This window comes from Notolepis coatsorum (assembly GCF_963971535.1).
Source record: "Notolepis coatsorum genome assembly, chromosome: 18".
Taxonomy (NCBI): domain Eukaryota; kingdom Metazoa; phylum Chordata; class Actinopteri; order Aulopiformes; family Paralepididae; genus Notolepis; species Notolepis coatsorum.
Window position 1 is genome coordinate 10,083,479 of NC_140182.1, and position 27,691 is coordinate 10,111,169.

The 27,691-nt window shown below is 40.1% G+C and overlaps 1 protein-coding gene across 1 annotated transcript; it reads left to right on the top strand.

The window, feature by feature from the left end:
• On the top strand, window positions 1–27,691 carry th (tyrosine hydroxylase). Its single transcript, XM_084335346.1, has 13 exons — window positions 1–177; window positions 2,786–2,989; window positions 5,578–5,752; window positions 10,056–10,144; window positions 11,666–11,733; window positions 11,941–11,991; window positions 16,271–16,416; window positions 17,460–17,595; window positions 19,642–19,711; window positions 19,842–19,898; window positions 20,534–20,629; window positions 22,303–22,436; window positions 25,851–27,691. The coding sequence occupies exons 1-13, from the start codon at window positions 88–90 to the stop codon at window positions 26,008–26,010; spliced, it is 1,476 nt and encodes a 491-aa protein (XP_084191472.1). The 5' UTR covers window positions 1–87; the 3' UTR covers window positions 26,011–27,691.

The following is a 27,691-nucleotide window of genomic DNA, read 5'->3' on the forward strand; positions in this document are numbered from 1 at the left end:
TCCAGGGAGCGACACTACAGGGAACCAGAACAGTCATCCTCCTCGCTCTCGTTCTAATAAAACACAAGAAATAATAACAACGTAAACATGCCGATTTCAAGCAGCAACCCCTCCTCGTCTTCCAAGAAGAGCGTCCGCAGGGCAGCGTCCGAGATGGAGAGGTCCGATTCTGTGACGGTAAGCATGAATGAATGACAACTTTATTTAACAGATTGCAGAATGGGGTACAATACAGTACGGCTCAATACACACAATTGTTAATAAGGGGATGCAGACCAGAGAAAGACTTGCGTCTTGTTTACATCAGGGTCCCCCATTTTCAATTCATAGTGATTGATCTTGATCAATTCATCAAGAAACACGAGCCTCACTCACGACTGCATTTCACACCGAGCCATGTTTTTTTTTTTTATTAGACTCTACTGGGTTATAATACTCTTAGATGATCCTAATATCGGCTGTGTGTTATTATTATATGCCTTATTTATTGATGGGTTGATTAAAACGCGTTTCCACTGCGCCTGAAGAGGCGCATGGATGGAGAGATCACCTTTGCGCACGGGCGCGCGGCGCGCATTGCGCACAGGACACGGGCACGGCGATAGATAGGAGATCATAGGACACAATGGGAAATACAAATAATTAACAGACTAAAAGCATGTGGCTGTTATGTTTCTCGTTGAGATTTAGCTATGGGTTCCCTAATTATAATGCGCATCTCTGGAGAGTGAAGCTCCCATCTGGTATCCAAAAGGTGAGCGCGTATCACCAACTGGGCGACATAGTGGCTCAGGAGTCAGGAGGTAGAGCAGTCGTCTGGTTATCCGGAGGTTCCCGGTTCTATTCCCGCTCCTCCCGGGCAGCGTGTCGATGTGTCCTTGAGCAAGACACTTATTAACCCCTAACTGCTCCCGATGAGCAGGTTGGCACCTTACATGGTCGCCTCTGCCGTCGGTGTGTGAATGTGTGAGTGAATGGATAAATGGGTCTCATTCCCGAACGGATTTACGACCAAAAATGTCCTCTTAGGCAGATTTCTGCCCATTAAGACAGACTGGGAGCGCAAGTCCCCAAATGTTCCTGAGATCAGATTTGAGCTTGGCTGAGAGCAGATTTAAGAGTGCTGAGGAGCACACTTATGATTGATTGACTAATTGAAAATTTTATTAACTTGACAGACTGTGTTCTCATAGTGATTCCTTCATGTTAACGCTACAGGCCTCCTTGGAATTAATTACTTGATCATAATTAAAATAAATATGACAATATTTGTACGATAAGAAATTACGCATTTGATGTCGGAAAAATTATGGATTCATCTGATCACAGGGCAGCTGGATTAACCATATCTGAACCAGCTATTTTGGACAAATGTATAATTACTTTAATTACTCAGATATTCAAACACAATTATGCAATTATTGTGAAATGATTGAAAATAATAATTATTTAATGCCTTCTGTGGAATTTGTATTTCTTATTTGTTACACATCTGTTTGAATGATTAATTATATACATTTGAAAGAATGCAGGTCAACATGCAATATACCCCATTGATTATATACAATGGGACAGACCGTTGTTTGATATAGCTATAAACCTGCATTCCTTCGAATATATCATTAATCAATTAAACTTATATTGAAATACACTATATAGCATATACACCAACACTGAAATGACAGTGGATAAATAAATAAATAAGAACTAAAGCTAATCGCATGGAAATAGACTGCATTAATATTCCATAAGTCTTGTGTGCGCCAGTATGGCCTACGTGTCTAATGAACAGTATAGGCTTAATATATTCTAGTTACTTGTTTCATTAGGATTTAGTAGATACTATATGCTCTGCCTCTGCCCTATCGTACAGTATAAGTACAGACTGTAACTATACTGTACGTAGGGCAGAGCATATAGTATCTAAATCCTAATGCAACAAGTCATTAATGGAATAATAAGCCTATACTGCGTTCATTCATTACGCCGTAGGCATTAATGGAATAATAAGCCTATGCGTTCATTCATTATGCCGTAGGCTACAGTATACTGCGTGTGTGTGAGTGTGTGTGTGTGTGTGTGTGTGTGTGTGTGCGTGCGCGCGCGCTGCGGCAGGTGTACCACGTCCACGAGCTGTACTATATATGATGACAATACATTAATCTAATCTCATTTCGATGGGTCGCACAAGACTCGCAAGGCACTTCCGCATCCATTTCCACACAGCTGCGTCATTACTTTGCCTTATAAGGAGCTCTGGAGGCGTTGTTTTGTATGCAAATGACCTGAACGGGGACGCGCGTTCGAGTTTAAGACATAATGCCATTCCCCAACGCAGATATCAGATCATATCACAGGTGCGACCGTTTGAGCCACTTAAGACATATTACCAGCACGTTGGGGACTCAGAGTGAACTTGTCCTTGATTCTGTCTCAGTCGGTTCCAAGATAAGTCTTCCAAGAGAACTCTTTGGAACATTTTGGGGAATGAGACCCAATGTGAGGAACAGAATTGTAAATCGCTTTATCGCTTAGCGCTTTATTTAAGCGCGTATCCCCCCCCCCCCATGCTGCTTTGACATCTGAATTTCCCCAAGGGGATTAATAAAGGATCATCTTATCTTATCAAGTTATAAGATATATATAAAAGCACCATTTACCATTTGTACCAACTGTGGTAGTCTGCGTTGTGTTGTGTCTGTGCAGCTTCTCAAATAAGCGCTTACATGGATAACCTGGACACATGTACAGGACTCAGGACTTTGGTTTCTTTTTGGATCATCAGTCTACCAGGTTTATCGGCCGGCGGCAAAGCTTGATCGAGGATGCGCGCAAAGAGAGAGAGGCGGCAGCCGCTGCGGCAGAGGTGGCGGAGGCGAGCGAACAGATCGTGTTCGAGGAAGAGGACGGACAGGCTCTGCTGAACCTCTTCTTCACCCTGAGGACCTCACAGGCTCCCGCGCTGTCCCGCTCTCTCAAAGTGTTCGAGGTATATAACTCTCTTTCTTTCTTTCTTTCTTTCTTTCTTTCTTTCTTTCTTTCTTTCTTTCTTTCTTTCTTTCTTTCTTTCTTTCTTTCTTTCTTTCTTTCTTTCTTTCTTTCCTTCCTTTTAAATGTAGAGTATACAACCAGAATTTCTTTCTTTCTTTCCTTCCTTTTAAATGTAGATATACAACCAGAAGTGTTTGTATTTCAGACTGAATATTTGGTAATGCACTGACTGATTGGATATCAGTCTGATACCAGCTAAAATATAGAGAGATAATATCGGTATCTGAGAATTTCCTCCGGATTTTAAAATACGATATACCAAGAAATGTGTAACTAATGTATATCAAAGCAAAGAGACTTGAGTTGCTCCATTGTTAACATATAGAAACTCTCTCTAATCGAACATTTTTATGGAATATATATCTCAATATCTTTTGTCCGAAGCTGATGGTCTAGGGATTGGGGTTAATTAATATTTATTAAATAATTATTAGTAACCTATACATAATAAAAAAAATACTATGTGCCGTTTGAAATCGAATTGAGCTGAATTCAATGAATTTGAACCATTTATGAATTGCATTTTACACAGTTTTGGTTGAATACAATTAGCTGATAGTTTAAAAATGACCAGATGACCCTCAGTTTTTACAGTGTACTTGGTATATCAGCAGATATACTGAACAGCAGTTCTATGAATCAGTAACGGTAGACTGTGTGAACAAGACATTTTAGGCAGAAGACATTGTAGGAAAAGTGGGTTTGGAATATTCTAAATAAATTGTTAATGAATGAACACTTTCAGTGCCACGAGGTGGCGCCAGAGTTAGCGCTTGAATGCCACCATCGGCGCCAATGTTAATCTTAATATCGCCTTGTTTTAAATTATGGCTATGTGTCTAATCTGCCCGTTGCTTATCAAAGAATCCTTTTCAAGTCAGTGCTGTCAAGGCAGATTGGTTTTTTATCGCTTCATTTCCGTTTGAGAGCATTTTGAAAAGCACCCGTTTTGAGGTAAAAAACTGTCCATTCTAGACCATTCTATAATAATCGTCTTTTACTGGAATATTCCAGAACGTTGATATTTGTCGGCCTATTTATGAATCGTTTTCAAATAAACGCTAGATGATCAATATTATACGTACACGCACGCCCATTCGAGCCGCACACGGATAATCGCCGTGTTCATTTCCTCTTGGATTTTTACAGTGAAACCGATAGAGGACATTTCACAAAACAGCTTATATCTTCATCAAAATGAGTCTGATTATCCTAACACTGATAACATAGATTCCTTACCTGACATCAGATGGTATCCAACTGGTATATTCCAATTCCTGATCACCATTCGAAAAAATCGATAAGTGTATAGATCCAACGTGATACAGTAGAACACATGATTCCACGGGGCTCAGAGGCTCCAGAATGAACTCTGATAACCCCGGCTGCATCAGTGGACTGGAAAATGTGGAGTACAGGATTTTTTCCCCCATCCATCTTCATTGAGTCCATTCCAAAATCCCTTATGTCATCTGGGAGATGATAGGGGGCGCTTTTTTCCACATCTGATCGCCGGCGGCGCTCGGGTAGACTAGGGTAGGCTCGCATGATGCAATATGATTTCAGATCCCAAAAAAGAAAAAAAGAAAAATTCCGAGAAATCTCGTGAGTGGCTTTCAACGAGATATTAATAATTCCGAGAAAACCCGTGAGTGGCATAGAAAGTGTTAAGGGGGAAACCATTTGATGGAGCTACATATGTCAGACTCCGTGACGTTTAAACACAACCCCACAGTTATCACTTACATTTCCAAGGCACCTTGGTCAATTTAGCCGTTTCAATCATTATCTGAAATAAAAAAATAAAAAATCTACTTACTGTCATGCACTTGTCCTAATACTAACCTACACTGTAGCACGCAACACCTTGATGAACATTGTTACTCAGCTGATAGACTTGTGCCCTTCTTCCTGATGACTTGTCGTACAGAACTTGTAAGTCGCTTTGGATAAAAGCGTTTCAGCTAAATGACTAAATGTAAATGTAAACGTGTGTGTGTGTGTGTGTGTGTGTGTGTGCGCGTGTCTGTGTGTATGTGCATGTGTGTGTATGTGTGTGTGTGTGCGTGTGTCTGTGTGTATGTGCGTGTGTGTGTGTGTGTGTCTGTGTGTCTGTGCGTGTGTGTGTGTGTCTGTGTGTGTGTGTCTGTGTGTATGTGCGTGTGTGTGTGTGTGTCTGTGTGTGTGTCTGTGTGTGTGTGCGTGTGAATGTGCGTGCGTGTGTGTGTGTGTGTGTCTGTGTGTCTGTGTGTGTGTGTGTGTGTGATTGTGTGTGTGTGTCTGTGTGTGTGTGTGTGTGTGTGCGTGTGTGTGTCTATCTGTCTGTCTGTCTGTCTGTCTGTCTGTCTGTCTGTCTGTCTGTGTGTGTCTGTCTGTGTGTGTGTGTGTGTGTGCGTGTGTGTGTCTATCTGTCTGTCTGTCTGTCTGTCTGTCTGTCTGTCTGTCTGTCTGTCTGTGTGTGTGTGTGTGTGTGTGTGTGTGTGTGTGTGTGTGTGTGTGTGTGTGTGTGTGTGTGCGCTCCTCCAGACGTTCGGGGCTAAGATCCACCACCTGGAGACGCGGCCCTGCAGTACCCGGAGGGACAGCCAGGAGGGCCTGCAGTACCTGGTGCGCTGCGAGCTGCACCTCTCGGACGTCAACACGCTGGTCAGCTCCATCAAGAGGATCGCGGAGGACGTCAAGACCACCAAGGAGGTCAAATGTGAGCTCACTTCTATTATTATCATGATTGTTGATGTTGTTGTTGCTGTTGTTATTGTTATTATTATTGTTATTATTATCGTCATCATTATTATTATTATTATTATTATTATTATTATTATTATTATTATTATTATTATTATTATTATTATTATTATTATTATTATTATTATTATTATTATTATTATTATTATTATTATTGTTATTATTGTTGTTGTTGTTGTTGTTGTTGTTGTTGTTGTTGTTGTTGTTGTTGTTATTATTATCATTATTATTATTATTATTATTATTATTATTATTATTATTATTATTATTATTATTATTATTATTATTATTATTATTATTATTATTATTATTATTATTATTATTATTATCGTTATTATTGTTGTTGTTATTATTATTATTATTATTATTATTATTATTATTATTATTATTATTATTATTATTATTATTATTATTATTATTATTATTATTATTATTATTATTATTATTATCATTGTTATTATTGTTATTATTATTATCATTATCATTATCATTATTATAATTATTTGTGTTGTTACTATTATTATCATCATCATTATTATTATTATTATTATTATTATTATTATTATTATTATTATTATTATTATTATTATTATTATTATTATTATTATTATTATTATTATTATTATTATTATTATTATTATTATTATTATTATTATTATTATTATTATTATTATTATTATTATTATTATTATTATTATTATTATTATTGTTATTGTTATTATTATGATCATTATCCTTATCATTATCCTTATCATTATCATTATCATTATTATCATTGTTATTATTATCTCAATGGACACCAAGGGGGCGCTGTTTACCTTCTGGTTAGAAGGCCATCGCTGTAATGCAATGGGGAGAATGCCGTGTTTGCGAGTGCTAAAACTATATGAAATATTATAGCTATGGATCTAATAAACACGTCGATTGTCAGTGAGTTTCTTCCAGTCAACATGCAAAAAACTGAATATTTTTTCATACATACATTTCCGTTTTATACCGTGGTGAATATGAGTATAGTTCCAGAGCGATTCTGTCTAATCTCAAGAAACTCGAGCAAACCATGCTTCAATGCATTTCCTTAGAAATCGTGCCATTTGTGGCTTGATTTATGAATCGTTCTGAAAATAACGCTAGATTATCGGTATTATATGTGTCCTCATGCACGATACAGAAAGAGGGCTGAAAAGTCGCTCCATTGTGCCTTGGTCGCAGCCAACCGCACGCACTAGGGGTGTAACGCTACGTGTATTCGTCCCGCGAATTTACGGTATGGCCGTCACGGTGCGGTACGCACAGCCATACGACGAATACGCCCCACAGCGCAAACACACCAGTCGCACATGCAGGCACTCGCAGGTTCCATGCAAGAACAGCGCGCAGCACACAGAGTCCCCGACTTCAGTTCAGAGCAGGCGAAAGTGCACGGAGAAAGGCACATTTACATTGGAACAGCTGCAGGGTCATTACAATTTTACAGTTTTCTTTCGTTTTCTTGTTCGCTCAATAACGTTAACCAAATGAAACCAATGGAATGACACACACACGCGTCGCCGACACACACACATGCGCCAACACACACATCAACATTCTCCCCCACCGGACTCACAGGCACAATCAACTTAAAAAAAAGAAACATACTTTTCTGGACAGATCATCTGAGCTCCACTGTGTTTAAATCCAAATAATCCTCTGCCATTGTTGTAACATGTCATCTGTTCTCTAGTATTCAGTCTCGTCGTGAAGTTAAATTCTCTCTAGAAGTGAAACTGAAACTTAGCAAGGATAAGTTGTTAACACATTCGTGGCCAACCACGTATATATACGTGTTTCGGATCCAACGCTTGAGCGCCAACCACGTATATATACGTGGTAAGGTTGTTTTGGCTTTTATTCCATTGTAATATCCTACTCCATTGTAATTACCCTACTCTTGGGATTCGGAAAGTGCATTACCGGCCAGATCCTCGTAGGGGCGCTGTCTCGATAATGCAGTGTTCCCTGTTACAGACCGGTGTTTTTTTTTTTTCATCATGGGTGGACTTTTTTGTTAGCCTAAAGCAGGGGTGTCCAACCTTTTTTGAACCAAGATCTACTTTTTTATTTACCACCTAGCCCGAGAGCTACCAGCCAAAATTGTATATTGTAAGCCGTCATTTGAGGCTTTATAAAAGCAGCATAATGAACACAAATCTGTCAGTGCCGAGTCTGACCTCATTTTAAATAACAAACAGCATTGCTTGTTGTAGTTAACAAGGAGAGGAAGAGTTGATTTAGCAAACATTTTTTATTTTTTTTTATTTTTTTTTTATCGAATTTTATTAATCAAGATCTACTTGAAATCAGCCCGCGATCTACCTGTCGATCGCGATCGACTGGTTGGGCCCCACTGGCCTAAAGCTATGCCTATAGCATGTAGCCTGGAATACTTTTTGGGACGCTGAATTCAGTATGCAGTAAAGGAATATAGTATCAGCCAATGGACATATCGATCTACCAGATGGCCAAATATTATAATATTATTATTATTATCATTATTATTATTATCATCATTATCATTATTATTATTATTATTATTATTATTATTATTATTATTATTATTATTATTATTATTATTATTATTATTATTATTATTATTATTATTATTATTATTATTATTATTATTATTATTATTATTATTATTATTATTATTATTATTATTATTATTATTATTATTATTATTATTATTATTATTATCATTGTTATTATTATTGTTGTTGTTGTTGTTGTTGTTATTATTATTATTATTATTATTATTATTATTATTATTATTATTATTATTATTATTATTATTATTATTATTATTATTATTATTATTATTATTATTATTATTATTATTATTATTATTATTATTATTATTATTATTATTATTATTATTATTATTATTATTATTATGTTGTAGGATAGAGAAATTACTTAAAATTTGTATTTTATTTGTATTTTCTCTACAATTGTTTTCATATTTCAACAATATCTCTCTCCTCTTTTTTTTGTATTATTTTTTAAACAAACACATAAACAAACATGACAACACACGATTAGATATACAAGCATTGTAAAACAGTGTACATCAGTTAACTCATCGTTTGGATAAATGTCTTATACAGGATATACCCCTAATACCTGCTATCTATTCCCCTACACACATATGCTCTTGCTCGCACCCCCCGCCCTGGACCCCCCCATGGATAATCCATCCATTATCCTTCGCTCCTAACCAAACACTACCATTAAATGCTAGCTTTTATTCTCTCCACCACTTCTAACCACATTGTCAATTTGGATTCATTGAGACCCAAAATTCTTGCTGTAGATATTTCTAGATAAATCACATCGAGATATGTAAGAATCCAGACCTTTCGGCAAATTTTTTCCGGTTGAAACCATCGTGATGCTATCAGTTTTTTAGCCACTGTAATACCAGATAAAACCAATCTCTTTTGTTGTATAGGTACTGCATATTCAAAAACATCATTCAGCAGTAATATAGAGGGGTGTACAGGTATATTCAGAATTAAGAGATTTGATAATTGCTGGGTCACTTCTTCCCAGAATATCTTAACTGGTGGGCAGTCCCAATACATGTGCATAAATGTCCCCTCGTCCCCATTTGTACATAAGGAGCATTTGGAGTCTTGTTTAAGACCCATTCTGTTCAGTCTTATAGGAGTCAAGTATGTCCTATGAATATAGTTAAGATTGATTTGTTGATGGTCCGGGTTCCTTGATGCAAGTCGAACATTTGCCCAGGCTTCTTGCCAATCAAAATCTTTTTCTAGGTCTGGTATATCCCTCCTCCAAACAGAGTCTAGGTGGAGGGTTTCATACGAAGCCGTTAGTAATTGATGATAAAAATCTGATACAAAACCTCTCGATGTCTCTCTTTCATAGAAACATTTGTGGTATCTGTGGTGTGCAATTGGTATCTTTAATGGAACACCGTGAGTCTTCAAACATAACAATAATTGTGCGTAAAAAAGATATGTGGAACCGGTGAGATTAAACTTTTTTTCTATTTCATCATAGCTACAAATACCCTGTTTGTTGAAAACATCTCCTAATGTATGTATGCCTTGCTTTTCCCATCTAGGGAATCTTATAGGTCGTTTTCTAATCAGGAGTGCATTGTTATTGAATAAGGGAGTATGATTATGCCATTTATGTGGATTAGAATATTTTTTTTGTGTTTCACGCCATATCCGTATCTCTCTCCTCTTCTATAGTTCACTGGTTCCCAAAGAGAATAGCAGAGCTGGACAAGTGTCACCACCTGGTCACCAAGTACGACCCCGACCTGGACCAAGACCACCCTGTGAGTAGACCTGCACTTAGACCTGCACTTAGACCTGCACTTAGACCTGCACTTAGACCTGCACTTAGACCTGCACTTAGACCTACACTTAGACCTGCACTTAGACCTGCACTTAGACCTGCACTTAGACCTGCACTCAGACCTACACTTAGACCTGCACTTAGACCTGCACTTAGACCTGCACTTAGACCTGCACTTAGACCTACACTTAGACCTGCACTTAGACCTGCACTTAGACCTGCACTTAGACCTGCACTTAGACCTGCACTTAGACCTACACTTAGACCTACACTTAGACCTGCACTCAGACCTGCACTTAGACCTGCACTTAGACCTGCACTCAGACCTGCACTTAGACCTGCACTTAGACCTGCACTTAGACCTTCACTTAGACCTGCACTTAGACCTGCACTTAGACCTGCACTTAGACCTGCACTTAGACTTGCACTTAGACCTGCACTTAGACCTGCACTTAGACCTGCACTTAGACCTGCACTTAGACCTGCACTCAGACCTGCACTTAGACCTGCACTTAGACCTGCACTTAGACCTGCACTTAGACCTGCACTTAGACCTGCACTTAGACCTGCACTTAGACCTGCACGTAGACCTTCACTTAGACCTGCACTTAGACCTTCACTTAGACCAAGACCACCCTGTGAGTACAGACCTGCACTTAGACCTGCACTTAGACCTGCACTTAGACCTGCACTTAGACCTGCACTTAGACCTGCACTTAGACCTACACTTAGACCTGCACTTAGACCTGCACGTAGACCTGCACTTAGACCTGCACTTAGACCTGCACTTAGACCTGCACTTAGACCTTCACGTAGACCAAGACCACCCTGTGAGTAGACCTGCACTTAGACCTTCACTTAGACCTGCACTTAGACCAAGACCACCCTGTGAGTACAGACTTGCACTTAGACCTGCACTTAGAGTTGGACCAGGATCCCCCTGTCAATCAATACCTTAGTCAGCAGCCTATTAGGATGAGGCCAGAGTCATTTAGGTTTCCTACTAAAAGACCAACACCTACAATAGATCACTTCTACTCTCAATACTCTTCCTGCCCTTAGCGGCTCTCAACCAGGAAGCCATATGTTCCCATTGTACGCTAAAATCATTAAATGCAGCTTGCAATCACATCTTTTCAGCTATACATATCATAATGTATTGTCCTGACAAACAGGAGCATTGTAATTATTACAAAATGTGACTTCAAAAGGTAACAAGCCCTACAGCAAGCTCTATGGATCTATAGATGTACAGTAGTAAACAGAACACGCTCTATAGATCTATAGATGTACAGTAGTAAACAGAACAACAAGCTCTATGGATCTATAGATGTACAGTAGTAAACAGAACAACAAGCTCTATTGATCTATAGATGTACAGTAGTAAACAGAACAACAAGCTCTATTGATCTATCTCTCTCTCTCTATCTATCTACTGTATATACTCAGTCTGTCTGTCTGTCTGTGTGTCTAACCTCAGTGTGTTCCATGTGTTCCACAGGGCTACTCAGACCCCGTGTACAGGCAGAGGAGGAAGATGATTGCAGACATTGCCTTCAAATACAGATCGTAAGACACCTTCACTACGGTCTCAATGTACAACATAGACCATTTTTATTTAACCTTTATTTAACCAGGAAGATCTCTTTTGCAAGGGAGACCTGGCCAAGATGACAGCAATAACATTTGCAATATATCAGACAGCAATAAAATGTGCGGTACATCACACAAGAACAGCAGCAGCCCTGATTGGTTGATTCTCCTGTCTGTCCTCAGCGGGCAGACCATCCCCAGAGTGGAGTACACAGCGGAGGAGATCGGCACCTGGTAAGTGTTCCATTTAAATACCTTTATGTGGCTGAATGCTGCGTGACGACGATACTGTTATTCAACCCAAGTCTTCTGTACATGTGAACCCTGTTACACTAATGAGCCAAAATCCCAAATTCCTGTTTAATATGAATCCTCAATTTGTCCGCGGTGAGTTTACTCGCACCACAGACGCCACAGACACCACACGTCTGCGCGGGCAATTAAGGGGGGCGGCACATCTGGGTTTCATTCCGCACGCAGCGTGGGTTCGAGAGCAACATGTTGACAACTGGAAGGAGGCGCTCGGTAGAGAGAGCGGCGGTGGAAGAAGTACACAGTTCCTTTACTTTTTTTTTCTTTTTTTTTTATGTATTTATTTAATACTACTTCTTTTCTTTTTATATATATTTTTTTATTATTATTATTATTAAAAAGGGGTGCAGATACATTATATTAATTTCATCAAATAATAATTTCATCAACATTTTTACAAGAATTGCTTGCATTCACCCATCACCCCTGCTCCCCAATTCCACGCCATCCTGAATATCCCCCAGGCTCACATGAATAACAAAATAAAAAACGAATAAAATAAAAATAAATACAATATATATATATATTTTTTTTATAAAATAAAGACAATTGAGGATCGGTAGAACTATACCCAACAGTTCTTTTACTTAAGTAAAGGTAGAAATACCCCGATAAATGAGTACTCTGGTAAAAGTAAAAGTCCTCCATTCAAATTCACATACCACTTCTAAAAGTGGTATGTGGTCCAGTTATGCTGCTCTGATTAAAGGTGATGTTAAAGTGGTATGTGGTCCAGTTATGCTGCTCTGATTAAAGGTGATGTTAAAGTGGTATGTGGTCCAGTTATGCTGCTCTGATTAAAGGTGATGTTAAAGTGGTGTGTGGTCCAGTTATGCTGCTCTGATTAAAGGTGATGTTAAAGTGGTATGTGGTCCAGTTATGCTGCTCTGATTAAAGGTGATGTTAAAGTGGTATGTGGTCCAGTTATGCTGCTCTGATTAAAGGCGATGTTAAAGTGGTATGTGGTCCTGTTATGCTGCTCTGATTAAAGGTGATGTTAAAGTGGTATGTGGTCCAGTTATGCTGCTCTGATTAAAGGCGATGTTAAAGTGGTATGTGGTCCAGTTATGCTGCTCTGATTAAAGGCGATGTTAAAGTGGTATGTGGTCCAGTTATGCTGCTCTGATTAAAGGCGATGTTAAAGTGGTATGTGGTCCAGTTATGCTGCTCTGATTAAAGGTGATGTTAAAGTGGTATGTGGTCCAGTTATGCTGATCTGATTAAAGGTGATGTTAAAGTGGTATGTGGTCCAGTTACGCTGATCTGATTAAAGGTGATGTTAAAGTGGTATGTGGTCCAGTTATGCTGCTCTGATTACGTGCTCTTGAAGTTGACAGGCTTCAAATGTGAAAGCATATAATCTTCATACATTTTTTATTTTGTATCTTATTATGTTTTCTATGCAAAATCCTTTTCTTCAAAGTAACTAGTAACTGATGGGTTCAGATAAATGTAGTGGAGTAAAAAGTACAATATTTCCTTTGAAATGTAGTGGAGTAAAACTATAAAGTTCCCTAAAATGAAAATACTAGTAGCTCGAAATTGTACTTAAGTACAGTACTTGAGTAAAAGTACTTCCACTACTTGTAGAGAGCAGATGCTCCTTGGCTACAACGGTGGTCAATCATTGACGCCATTCAGCGGTGACAGTTCAGTCAGTTCAGGACCGCTCACAACCGGTCGTGGTCACTCGTCGGAACGGCTTGTTAAATGACGCTCGCCGGATGTTTTGTCTTGTAACTCGAGAATGGAATCACGCAATAGGTTGAATGTGGTGACGGTCGAAAGGCGGCAAATTAAATTTTCCAACAATGTATTGATTGATCGGCGCAAACGCAGCCTGGAGCCGACAGACGAGAGCAAAGTGCAACGACGTCGAGCCGTCCGATGCTTAAAAGCATGCCTACCAGTCAGACATGAAATAAGATAAGATATTCCTTTATTGATATGAAATGTGGGTGTCATAGCAGTATAGAGAAGGGGGGAGGGGAGGAACATGTATGGGCAGGGTAATAGTAGAAAGACATAACTATAGGCAATATAATTAGATCTGAATATAAAAATATGAGAAAAATAAACAGTGTAAATAATATAATTTAGTCTGAATGAGCAGGTCCTGCATTATTATAATAATAATAATTATTATAATTATTATTATTATTATTATTATTATTATTATTATTATTATTATTATTATTATTATTATTATTATTATTATTATTATTATTATTATTATTATTATTATTATTATTATTATTATTATTATTATTATTATTATTATTATTATTATTATTATTATTATTATTATTATTATTATTATTATTATTATTATTATTATTATTATTATTATTATTATTATTATTATTATTATTATTATTATTATTATTATTATTATTATTATTATTATTATTATTATTATTATTATTATTATTATTATTATTATTATTATTATTATTATTATAAATTATTATTATTATTATAAAATTATAAAAAATATGAGAAAAATAAACAGTGTAAACAAAGGTGTAGATGAGCATCTGTATGCCCTATCAGTTACATTATACGTTACAATAAATATAGGCAATAAAGTAGTTTAATCTCTATGAGTAAGAGTAAAAGTAAACAGTATAACTTTTAACCTTACTTCCTGTTGTACATGTCTCGCACAATCTGAACAGGTACACGCTGTCCATGGTTCTGAAACATCAGCACTATCTCCTCTCCTCTGCTCTTCTCTCCTTCTCTCCTCTCCTCTCCTCTCCTCTCCTCTCCTCTCCTCTCCTCTCCTCTCCTCTCCTCTCCTCTCCTCTCCTCTCCTCTCCTCTCCTCTCCTCTCCTCTCCTCTCCTCTCCTCTCCTCTGCTCTCCACTCTCCTCTTCTCTCCTCTCCTCTAGAAATCCTTCTGAATATCATGATATACCAGTATATTATTTCTGATAGAAATCCTTCTGAATATCATGATTACCAGTTTAATACTGATAGAAATCCTTCTGAATATCGTGATGTACCAGTATATTATTATTTAAAAAAAGTCCTTCTGAATATGGTGCTACTTATCTTTCCCAGCGCTGTTTGAACACACGCTATCCTGAAAAGTAACACAAGACGTCTCCAGATGTGTTTAATATGATCCATCCTTTATAAATGCGCTCATAAACCTGCGCTGTGTCAAAACTAACGTGTCCAGTTTGCTCTTCAGTGAGTCAGTTCCGTTTCCATTTTTTTGCGAGTCAGAAGGTTTTGATTAATTAGCCTTTCATGGTCATTTAGCAGATCAGTTGCAGATGGAGGCCGGCTGCTATCAGAGCAACCCAGACTTATAGCTTGTCTTTTTTATTTTGTTTTACTTTGTTGTTACGTTGTTCCCCCGATCCCCTTCCCCTTAGCTACCCCCTACTGTTGAGCGCCTTGGGGCTCCTGAAAGGCACTATATAAATCCAAGATATTATTATTATTATTATTATTATTATTATTATTAGATCAAATGTCAGGAAGGGCTCTTACTCTCAAATAGAATTAAACGGTTGTTTTTGCTTGAGGAAACAAATTAACAGCCACATTATTCTAAAGGTGAGACACCTTTACCAAATAAAGAGTCGTTGAAGCAGTTTTTCTATCTGTCTTGGATTATATTCTGCCCACGCTTTCTTTAGGGAGAGAGACGTAATTATTCAGTCACTTTATAAAGTAACACGCAAACACTGGTGTCTGGTAGGATGTTTACATCGCCAGCAGCAACAGCAGTTTGTTTGGAATCAGTAGTTAACATGCATGAATAGAAGACTAACTCAGTAGTTAACATGAATGAACAGAAGACTAACTCAATAGTTAACATGTATGAACAGAAGACTAACTCAGTAGTTAACATGAATGAACAGAAGACTAACTCAATAGTTAACATGAATGAATAGAAGACTAACTCAATAGTTAACATGTATGAACAGAAGACTAACTCAATAGTTAACATGTATGAACAGAAGACTAACTCAGTACTTAACATAGTAGTTAGCTCAGTAGTTAGCATGGGTTTTCATATTGAAAGCAAGTCAATACGGTGCAAGAATCTGCAATGTCCATTTATCACCAATAGATGTCACCAAAATGAACAGAAAAACGAGGATCTCATGGATACCACTCTAAAGGCCTTGATTTCCCATTATGTCATAACAACTGCGTTGTTATTATTATATGGCTTTCTCAGGAGAGAAGTGTACTCCACCCTGAGGGACCTGTACACCACCCACGCCTGCAGGGAGCACCTCAACGCCTTCCGTCTGCTGGAGAGGGACTGTGGGTACAGTCCAGACAACATCCCCCAGCTCGAGGACGTGTCCCGCTTCCTCAAAGGTAACCAGGAGGGACAGACAGACAGGTAGATAAGGATGGGTATAAAGAGCGGTAGATAAGGATGGGTATAAAGAGAGGTAGATAAGGATGGGTATAAAGAGAGGTCGATAAGGATGGGTATAAAGAGAGGTAGAGATAAGGATGGGTATAAAGAGAGGTAGATAAGGATGGGTATAAAGAGAGGTCGATAAGGATGGGTATAAAGATAGGTAGATAAGGATGGGTATAAAGAGAGGTAGATAAGGATGGGTATAAAGAGAGGTAGATAAGGATGGGTAGAAATCAAAAGATAAAATAAAATTAACTAATTAATCTCACAATTTTCTGTAATTAATCTAGATTAATCTAGATTAAAAATAGCATTTTTCGATTTAAGACCGAAGCTTGTAACAGATATTTACTTGAGAGTCAAATCATGGAATTAATGTAAAATCAACACAAAAAGTATATTTAGATTCAAATACTATTTTAATAGTAATATAAATCATATTAACAACAAAAATGTGTTCCATCTTCATGTCAGATGATTTTCAAAAAGGTGCATGAGTCAATGCAAAAAAAGAACAAGCAAATATACTGCTGAAAGTTCAGAACGTTGAAGATTTTTCACTCCATAGATTAATCTAGATTAATTTATTTTAATGCTTTAATTAATTTAAATTAATCTCCAAAGTTAAAGCATTAATTTTGACAGCCCTAAGAGGTAGATAAGGATGGGTATAAAGAGAGGTAGATAAGGATGGGTATAAAGAGAGGTAGATAAGGATGGGTATAAAGAGAGGTAGATAAGGATGGGTATAAAGACAGGTAGATAAAGATGGGTAAAAAGAGAGGTAGATAAGGATGGGTATAAAGAGAGGTAGAAAGGATGGGTATAAAGAGAGGTCGATAAGGATGGGTATAAAGAGAGGTAGATAAGGATGGGTATAAAGAGAGGTAGATAAGGATGGGTAGGGAGAACATATAGTTTGAGTGTAGGATGGTTTAGTTAAATGAAATCTCAAACGTTATTATTAACAGCAGGTTTTCTCGCCGACACACAGATCGCTCAGGGTTCGTGTTGCGTCCCGCTGCGGGGCTGCTCTCTGCCAGAGACTTCCTGGCCAGCCTGGCCTTCCGGGTGTTCCAGTGCACCCAGTACATCCGCCACGCTTCCTCCCCCATGCACTCACCTGAGCCGTGAGCTACTTCCTCCCCCATGCACTCACCTGAGCCCGTGAGTACTTCCTCCCCCATGCACTCACCCTGAGCCGTGAGTACTTCCTCTCCCCATGCACTCACCTGAGCCCTGAGTACTTCCTCCCCCATGCACTCACCTGAGCCGTGAGTACTTCCTCCCCCATGCACTCACCTGAGCCGTGAGTACTTCCTCCCCCATGCACTCACCTGAGCCGTGAGTACTTCCTCCCCCGTGCACTCACCTGAGCCGTGAGTACTTCCTCCCCCCCCCATGCACTCACCTGAGCCGTGAGTACTTCCTCCCCCCGTGCACTCACCTGAGCCGTGAGTACTTCCTCCCCCATGCACTCACCTGAGCCGTGAGTACTTCCTCCCCCATGCACTCACCTGAGCCGTGAGTACTTCCTCCCCCCATGCACTCACCTGAGCCCTGAGTACTTCCTCCCCCGTGCACTCACCTGAGCCGTGAGTACCTTCCCTCTCTTCATCTGCTCAGTAGGGATGTCCGATATTGGCATTAAAAATGTAAGACACCCGCATTTCATTGTATACTTGTATGCCGTGACAATTAAAACTCTTGACTTGACTTGACTTGATATCGGAAAATATCGGTATCGGTTAAAAAAAATTAAATTACATTTATTTAACCTTTATTTACCCAGGCAAGCAAGTAAGAACACATTCTATTTTATTTTATTGTCCAAAAGTATGCATAATGCATAATTCCACGACAAGAGATATGTAATGTTACCTGAAATTATTCAGTTTTTTTGGGGGGGGGGGGAACCCTGCATATATCGGTATCGGAAATTAAGAGTTGGACAATATCGGTATATCGGATATCGGTTAAAAAAGCCAATATCGAACATCCCTAGTCTTCAGCCATTGTTTTACCATTATATATATATATACATATGTAACGGATGGTACCGTGAGGCGCAGTCACGATGGACTTCAGATGTTGTGAAGTGACAGGGGCGAGTAGCGGTGCTCTATGGGTTAAACTCACTCTCATCCTTAAAAAGACACATAGACACGTTACAAAGCAGTGAATTCACCTCTTGGTATAACGGTCTGTGTTGTTGCCCGCGGTGTGGCAGACCACGGGTTCGAAACTCCCTCGGGGCATCGAAGTTTAAGGTGACGATGGCACAACCGTTACATATATATATACATTTATTATGGTCTGGACCTCTGTGTTCATAATTTATGGTATTACATTTTAAAGGTTTTAAATTGTGTGGATATCAAACAGGGGAAGCATTGTTATGGTAAAGAATTATTCTATTATGTTAACCCTTTCACTACCACACTACACAAGGTTAACCTTTCACCTTTAGATTGTGTTCATAATGTACCATATCTCTCCTCTCTGTCTGTAGAGATTGTGTTCATAATGTCCCATATCTCTCCTCTCTGTCTGTAGACATTGTGTTCATAATGTACCATATCTCTCCTCTTTGTCTGTAGAGATTGTGTTCATAATGTCCCATATCTCTCCTCTCTGTCTTTAGAGATTGTGTTCATAATGTCCCATATCTCTCCTCTGTCTTTAGAGATTGTTTTTGAAAATGTTCAGTTGCTATTGCATGCACTTATCTGTGTTTCACTACACACATGAGTGCATGCCTACCAACTGTTCGCCTGTTTTATTGCAACACTACTATCACCGACGTCTAAGAAGGGAGATCCCCCCTTGAATGGCCCTTTTAAGGTTTCTCTCCTCCACATTGCCTGTGGTGCATTTTTTCCTATTGCTAGGTTTTAGTGAGTTTTCCTTACCTTCGCGGGGGGGTATATCTGGGATTGTTGCATTTATTTGAAATGTTTTGGACTTTATGGTGTTCTTGTTTTGTTCTTGACTTATTGTGATGTTTCTTCTTGACTTGTTTAAAGAAGACGTGTCCGGCCATGGGGACATTAACGTGTGTTGTCGGGCCTTACAAATACATTTGATTTGATTGTGTTCATAATGTCCCATATCTCTCCTCTCTGTCTGTAGAGATTGTGTTCATAATGTACCATATCTCTCCTCTCTGTCTGTAGGGATTGTGTTCATGAACTCTTGGGACATGTTCCAATCTTGTCAGACCGAACGTTTGCCCAGTTTTCCCAGGTATGTTCTACTCAACCAAGCATATCTACTCAACCAAGCATAGTTTGGGACCTAATTGACTTCCAGTCTGCCTGCGACCTGTGTCGTTGGTGTTACTCTCTGCTAAAAGACCTCCAATGTTTTGTTGCAGAACATCGGTCTTGCTTCACTGGGGGCTTCAGATAAAGATATTGAGAAACTGTCTACGGTAAGTGAAGTGACAATCTGCAAACGCACTGATGATGGATTCCTCTGAACTCACCTGAACTCAAGTCCTAATGCACAGGCACTTTGTACCACAAGGGCTAGCACCAGCCAGCCGACAGGCACTTTAAGGGCAATATGCACTTTAAATTGGAACACTGTACCGTATAATTTTTTAATTGTTTGTGAAATACTTCTATTGTGGGGATTGCATCGCATGTATTCTTGTGTGTTTTTATATTGTATGTTTTTATACTGTATGTACTGTATGTTTGGCACCAAGACCAAGACAAATCCCAATCAACCATGTGTTGAAATGGCAATAAAGTTTTCTATCTATCTATCTGATACCAACACATCTAAGGTCAAAACATCATCCATCAAGTGGAGCAATGATATTCTATTCCACCCTCTCTCTCTCCCTCTTTCTTTCTCTCTCCCTGTCTCCCTGTCTCCCTCTCTCTCTCCCTGTCTCCCTCTCTCTCTCCCTGTCTCCCTCTCTCTCTCTCTCATCTCTCTCTCTCTCTCTCTCTCTCTCTCTCTCTCTCTCTCTCTCTCTCTCTCTCTCTCTCTCTCTCTCTCTCTCTCTCTCTCTCTCTCTCTCTCTCTCTCTCTCTCTCTCTGTGTCTCTCTTCTCAGCTATACTGGTTCACGGTGGAGTTTGGCCTGTGCAGACAGGACGGGGAGGTGAAGGCCTACGGAGCAGGACTCCTCTCCTCGTACGGAGAGCTCGTGGTACGGTTTCTCTTCTCCATCTTATAGCCTTCAGAAGTGGCCACCCCCCCCCCCCCCCCCCCCCCATCCGTTACATATGTATGGTTTGGGGACTAGCCAAACTACTGACTACACGGTACACGCATACTACTCTTAGCCTGTAAAGGTTGACTCAAATGTTAATCATGATTTGCAGCCTTTGACCCCATATTTGCCCCAAACTGACCAGACTAATTAGCTAATGTTAGGTTCAACTTACCACTAGCTACCCTACCCCTGTGGTAAAAGTAGCATTAGGAAGTTAACGTTAATGTTAGCTTTTGCTGAACTATAAGCAGAACATCGGTTTTACTGTTCAACATCAAAGTATACCATGCTAGCCGGTACGTGACCCCTTGGTAGCCAACCGTGCGTGGTCCTCCTCCTACCATAAGTACCGTGGTGTTTGAAGAACAGCTGATTATTTTATCCAAAGCGACAACAAGTCAGCAGAAAGGGTACAACTCTGGCAGCTAAGGGTCAGTAAGATCGTTCGTCAAACAGTGTCGAACTTGAGTGCATAGTAGTGTAACGGATGGTACCGCGAAGCACTGTCACGATGGACTTCAGATGTTGTGAAGTGACTGTGGTGAGTAGCGGTGCTATGGGTTAAACTCACTCTCACCCTCAAAAGACACATAGACACGTTACAAAGCAGTGAGTTCACTTCTTGGTGTAGTGGTCTGTGCTGTTGCCCGCGGTGTGGGAGACCACGGGTTCGAAACTCTCCCGGGGCATCGAAGTTTAAGGTGACGATATGACTACCGTTACGGTAGTATAGATATATCAGCATAGGTTGATTACTTAGTAGCAAAGTGCATACTAGTAAAAGACAGTAGCATATGTATTTTTAATTTGAGCACCCTGGTAAAACTAAACGGAACTGACCATCAAACTACCCGATCTGCTGATTTACTTTTAGTTATTTTACTCAGAATAGATTTTTACAGTGTAAGTCCTCCCCTTCTTTTTCGCTGCGGCCATTTTCTTGAGGGGTTCGCAGTTTGTCTCAAGCTCACTGGACTACAGTCATGAGTTTCTGGCAAATACACACACACACAATTATGGGTTTTGGGGTATTATCTGGTAGTATGCGGAATAATTCTCAACGCCAGGAATGCTTCAAGTGTTTTTATTGCAAAAGATCAAGAGATCAATCTCATACTGTAAAGTATAGAGGGCTTTGGGACCAGGTGGTGGGGGTGGGGGGTTGGGCAAGTGTTGCCTCACTTTGGCACATCATTTCCCTTCTCAATCAAAAACAATGCAACATATTTGTGTGTTGCCACAGCCAGCTGAGCTGTCCACTCCCCCCCCTCTCTCCCCCTTTCTCCCCCCTCTCTCTCTCTCCCCGTCTGTCGAGGGGAGACTCGGGGGGGGGGGGGGGGGGGGGGGGGGCGATCTGAACAGATTTGGCCTTATAAGGCTGTACTGTGTGGGGTTTTTGCGGGACGGAGAAACTCCTTATTCATGGATATTATTACAGCAGTAATCTCATATCGTTAAATCCGTTCCACGTTTTATCGGGTTTGCCGGGGTGTGTTGTTGTTGTTGTTGTTGTTGTGTCAGAGAGGACCTGTTTCTTCTTCTTCTTCATTATTGCACAATAAAGGCTCGTTATTAATAACATAACGACTGGTTTTCTCTGCGCGCAGCACGCGCTGTCGGACGAGCCGGAGAGGAGGGAGTTCGACCCGGAGGCGGCGGCCGCGGAGCCGTACCAGGACCAGAACTACCAGTCCGTCTACTTCGTGTCCAACAGCTTCAGCGACGCCAAGGAGAAGCTCAGGTAGCGGCACGCGGATTCGCATAATATACATACATCGTGCATAATATCGTGCATAATATACATACATCGTGCATAATATACATACATCGTGCATAATATATATACATTGTGCATAATATACATACATCGTGCATAATATACATACATCGTGTAGGTGTAGGGTGGCTACGTGGCGTAGTGGGCAAGGCGCGCGCCACGAATGCGGAGACACTGGGCTCGCCTGTTCGAGCCCAGCGCTCCACATTGCTTTCAGTTTAGCTGGTCGTCCGTACTAATACACATTGGCCATATTAGGGGGTGGGAAACTGATGGGTGGGGATCGGGCGTTGTGGACAGCGACTCCTACAGGTCGGTTGGTGCGCCTGCGCAGTAGAATCAGGAAGTGTCGGGGGCAGCGTGAGCCTCCCACGCGTTACTCCTCGCCACTGAGAGATCGAGCTGCGCAGGTGAAAAGATGCGACTGCTGTTACCTCAAGTACCGGAGGGGACTTGTGCTATGTATGACTTAGTCCACATTGCAGCCGGCTTGTGGGAGGCAAGAAACAGCGTTCGTGACAGGGGAGGGTTGAATTGGATGATACGAAATTGGGATGGGAGAAAATATAGAAAAATGGGAGAAAAAGTGAAAAAAAAATATATATACATACATCGTGCATAATATACATACATCGTGCATAATATACATACATCGTGCATAATATCGTGCATAATATACATACATCTAGTGGTGCACGATATATCGGCCGCCGATATAATATCGGCCAATATGGTTATAAATAAATTTTAAAAAATTTAATTCTTAAAAAAAATAAAAAAAAAATATTATTTAACATGTTTTGGTCTTAAATTGTTTCAAAATATCAGTAATTTCTGAAAATAAATGGACAAAAGTAAAAAGAAACGTGTTTTGGAAAATAGCTCTTTATTTGATTATCATAAAAAAAAGTGTTTATACAGAGATATCGACATCGGTAAATATCGGTATCGGCCAGAACAGCAATATTAATATCGGTTATCGGGTATCGGCCACAATTTTCACATCGGTGCATCACTACATACATCGTGCATAAGACCTCAAAGATGCAGTGTGCATGCACATACACACACTGCATGAGAACACACACACACACACACACACACACACACACACACTTGCATGAGAACACACACACACACACACTTCCATGAGAACACACACACACAGTTTCTTGAGAACACACACACACACACTTGCATGAGAACACACACACAGACACACACACACTTCCATGAGAACACACACACACACACACACACACACACACACACACACACACACACACACACACACACACACACACACACACACACTTGCATGAGAACACGCACACACACACACACACTTGCATGAGAACACACACACACACACTTGCATGGGAACACACACACACACACACACACTTGCATGAGTACACACACACACCGTACACGCACACGCACACACACTTGCATGAGAACACACACACACACACACACACACACACACACACACACACACACACACACACACACACACACACACACACACACACACACACACACACACACACACACACACACACACACACACACACACACACACACACACACACACACACACACACACACACACACACACACAGAGGGCCCATAAGGCCAGGGTCAGGGAACAGGCAGCCAAACCCTGAGGCCACAGAGCTGTAGGTCAGAGAGCGACAGCTGTTACCAATGTGTTCCTTCTCACTGCAGAATGTAATGTTTCATTTAGCAACAAATGCTGCAAAACAAGTACTGTAGCTTTACTGACGTCAGTACACAGCGTTCTCTCTCTCTCTCTCTCTCTCTCTGCCGGGATAACTCTCCCACATCTTTACTGTACAGGCAAATACAGGCGCGTTACTTCAAGCGTTTATTCACCCTTTCACTAACCACACTACAGAAGGTTAACCCTTTACTATCCCACTGATAGTAAAGGGTTAACCGTCTGTCGTGTGATAGTAAAAGGGTTAACCTTCTGTAGAATGGTAGTGAAAGGGTTAACCTTCTGTGTTGTCGCAGTGAAAGGGTTAACCTTCTGTAGTGTGGTGGTAGTGAAAGGTTAACCTTCTGTAGTGTGGTAGTGAAAGGGTTAACCTTCTGTAGTGTGGTAGTGAAAGGGTTAACCGTTTGACAGTGAAAGGGTTAACCGTTTGGTAGTGTGGTAGTGAATGGGTTAACCGTTTTATAGTGAAAGGGTTAACCGTTTGGTAGTGTGGCAGTGAAAGGGTTAACCACATAGCGTCCCAGGTGCCCCGGCGGGAGAAACACGCAGGAAAACGACAAACGTCGGAAAACAAACTGTCTGTCTGAGAGTCAGTGAGAACAGAACCAGACCCAGGAACACTGTTAAACGCATACAAACTAACATAATATGTAGTCGTTTCAAGTTTCAAGTTTTGTTTGATTTGTCACATATATAAGGTACATGTACATTACAGTGAAACGCTTGGTTCTGTATGAGCCTCCTGAGATTGTGCGTCATACAGTAAAAAAAGGTCAAAAGAATAAAGAACACTATACAAAATATACAATATACAAACTAAAGTACAACCTAAAGTACAGAATTATTAAATACAAAATGCAAAAATGAGGCACAAAGTGCAAACCTTTATAAAATGCTAAATGCAAAAATGAGGTATGGATGTAGTGCAAATATTTTTGTAATAAATAGATAAAAATATGGCGATGGGTTAAAAGTGAGTGTTTAAAGTGAGTGTGTGCGTGTGGATGTAGATGGATGTGTTAGTGTTGCTTCTAGGGCTGTACAGTACCGAATGTCATTTTTTTTTACATTCGAAGTTTCGAATGAAGCTTCGAATGTCTGTCGTCATATTTTATGACGTAATCATAAAAGAATATATATATATAAATATATCCTCAAGCTAAATCCTCAATTTGAATAAAGTGATCAATCTGATTAAATTTGTCTTTTTCTTTTTTTTATTAAATCAACTTTCTTTAATGAATATAACTCATCAGTTTCGTCAACATAAATAATCCAATAAGGGCACGGTTGGTACAAAAGTGATGGTGACGTCTTGATGGAGCGCCGAGCGCCAAGCGGATGCAGCTACATCATTTATGATAAATGTTTTATTAAAACTTTTACGACGAGTCATATACTATAATAGTATAATACTATAATATTAGTGTAGCGTAATCTTTATCTGCAACTGTGAAGAAAAACCCCATTGGTTTAAACAGAATGAATAGACAGATACATGTTACATTTGTGACATACAAGATATGCAAATACACAGTACTGTTATCCTAACAGAAAATCCTAACAGAAAATATATATATACGCTTCTCACACAGTCTCTCCTCCCCCTCGCTCCACTTCTCTCTCTCCGACAGGGCGTACGTGGCCAACATCAAGCGTCCGTTCTCGGTGCGCTTCGACCCGTACACCAGCAGCATGGAGGTGCTGGACAGTCCGCTGAAGGTGCGCGGGGGCCTGGAGGCCGTGAAGGACGAGCTGAAGACGCTGACCGACGCCCTGAGCGTCCTGTCCTGATGACGATGGCGGCGGCGTCCGGCCGAGAGACCACCGTCCGCTGCTGCTCTGTCCCTCTGCTGCTCTGTCCTGCTGCTGTCTATGTTTATTAACCCTTTCACTGCCACACTACAGAAGGTTGACCCTTTACTATCACACCACCGACGGCTGTAGTGTGGCAGTGAAAGGGTTAACCTGCTGTCGTGTTGGCAGTGAAAGGGGTTAACATTCTGTGTATCGTGAAAGGGTTAACCGTTTGGTAGTGCGGCAGTGAAAGGGTTAAAAGGATCCCCATTAGAGACACACGAAAGAGCCTCTATAGTCTTCCTGGGGACGCCTGAATACTTTAGACAACAAATGTTTGGCCAGGTCATTTCTGGTCATGTGACATGTATGCCCAATCGTGGGACCGCAAGTTTATACACTGGTTAAGCTTAGGCGCTCTTTCGAAGTTGGTTAAGGTTAGAGTTTGTCTTAGAGCAGGGCGATAGAACGCCAGGTAGTTTGCAGGCTGTTAGACCCGGAAATTGGCGCAGAACTTGCTGTCCCACGATTGGCGCACATGTCACATGACCTGGCCAATCAGAGCGCAAAACTCGAACGCGGAAACAAACATTTGTTGTCGAAAGTATTCACGCGTCCTGGACAAAACAAGTACAGTACAAATGTACAAAAACTAAAAATACGAATAAAAAATAAAACAAAACATATAAATAAGAAATGTATACATATATATACAAATTCACATCATAAAATCTAACATTCCAGTCGAACAAAAAAAAAGATAAAATACACATAACAGTTACATACTTGCTGTCGTCCTGCAGCTCTGTCCCGTGTCTCCGCTCTGCCGTCTGACGAGACGCGTGTCGCTCGTGCCTCTGTGTTCTACATCCAGTGCGCTGCTACAGTATGTGTGTTACTATATTATGAGTTGCTGCTTGGCTGGTGAAGGACGTGGCGGCGTCCGGAACCTTCTGGAAGCTTCTTCTGTACAGGAGTCTGTCTCCAGAGATGTTAGAGGTAGGGATGTTCGGGCGCTCTAGTAGCCACACCATGTAACGCGCTGCGTCGCGAAACGGCCGACCCGGGTTCGATTTTCCGGGACCCGGCGTCCTTTGCCGAATGTCTTCCCCTGCTCTGTCTCCCATTTCCTCCCATTTTATTGGTAGTACAAACCAATAAAAGTCTACAAAAACATATATAAATTTTTTTTTAAAGAAGTAGGGATGTTCGATATTGGCTTTTTTACCGATATACCGATATTGTCCAACTCTTAATTTCCAATACCAATATCAACCGATACCGATATATGCGGGGGAATTGAATAATTTCAGGTAATTAACATTACTTATCTCTTGTCGTGGAATGAACACAACATTATGCATACTTTTGACAATAAATTAAATAAGAATTTGTTCTTACTTGCTTGCCTGGGTAAATAAAGGTTAAATAAATGTAAATAAAATATATATAAAAAAAAAAAAAATGTATTACATTTGAATGCCAATATCGGACATCTCTAGTTAGAAGTGAGGAGTGTGTGGATCCCTTTGAGCAGGTCAGAGGTCAGTCCAGGTCATGTGACCGGTGTGACTCGGTTTCTTCATCCAATTAGGTCATTCGTAGCTTTTGGAGACGAGCAAAAATGTGTTAATATCTGAGGAACCAAATCAAAAGGGAATAGTTGATTTATTTTACA

Bases quoted from the DNA above. Each gene is read 5' to 3' on its own strand.
- th (XM_084335346.1), top strand. From the start codon at position 88: ATGCCGATTTCAAGCAGCAACCCCTCCTCGTCTTCCAAGAAGAGCGTC. The intron at 10,145-11,665 runs GTGAGTAGACCT...TGTGTTCCACAG, and splicing joins ACCTGGACCAAGACCACCCT to GGCTACTCAGACCCCGTGTA. The intron at 20,630-22,302 runs GTACGGTTTCTC...CTCTGCGCGCAG, and splicing joins CCTCGTACGGAGAGCTCGTG to CACGCGCTGTCGGACGAGCC.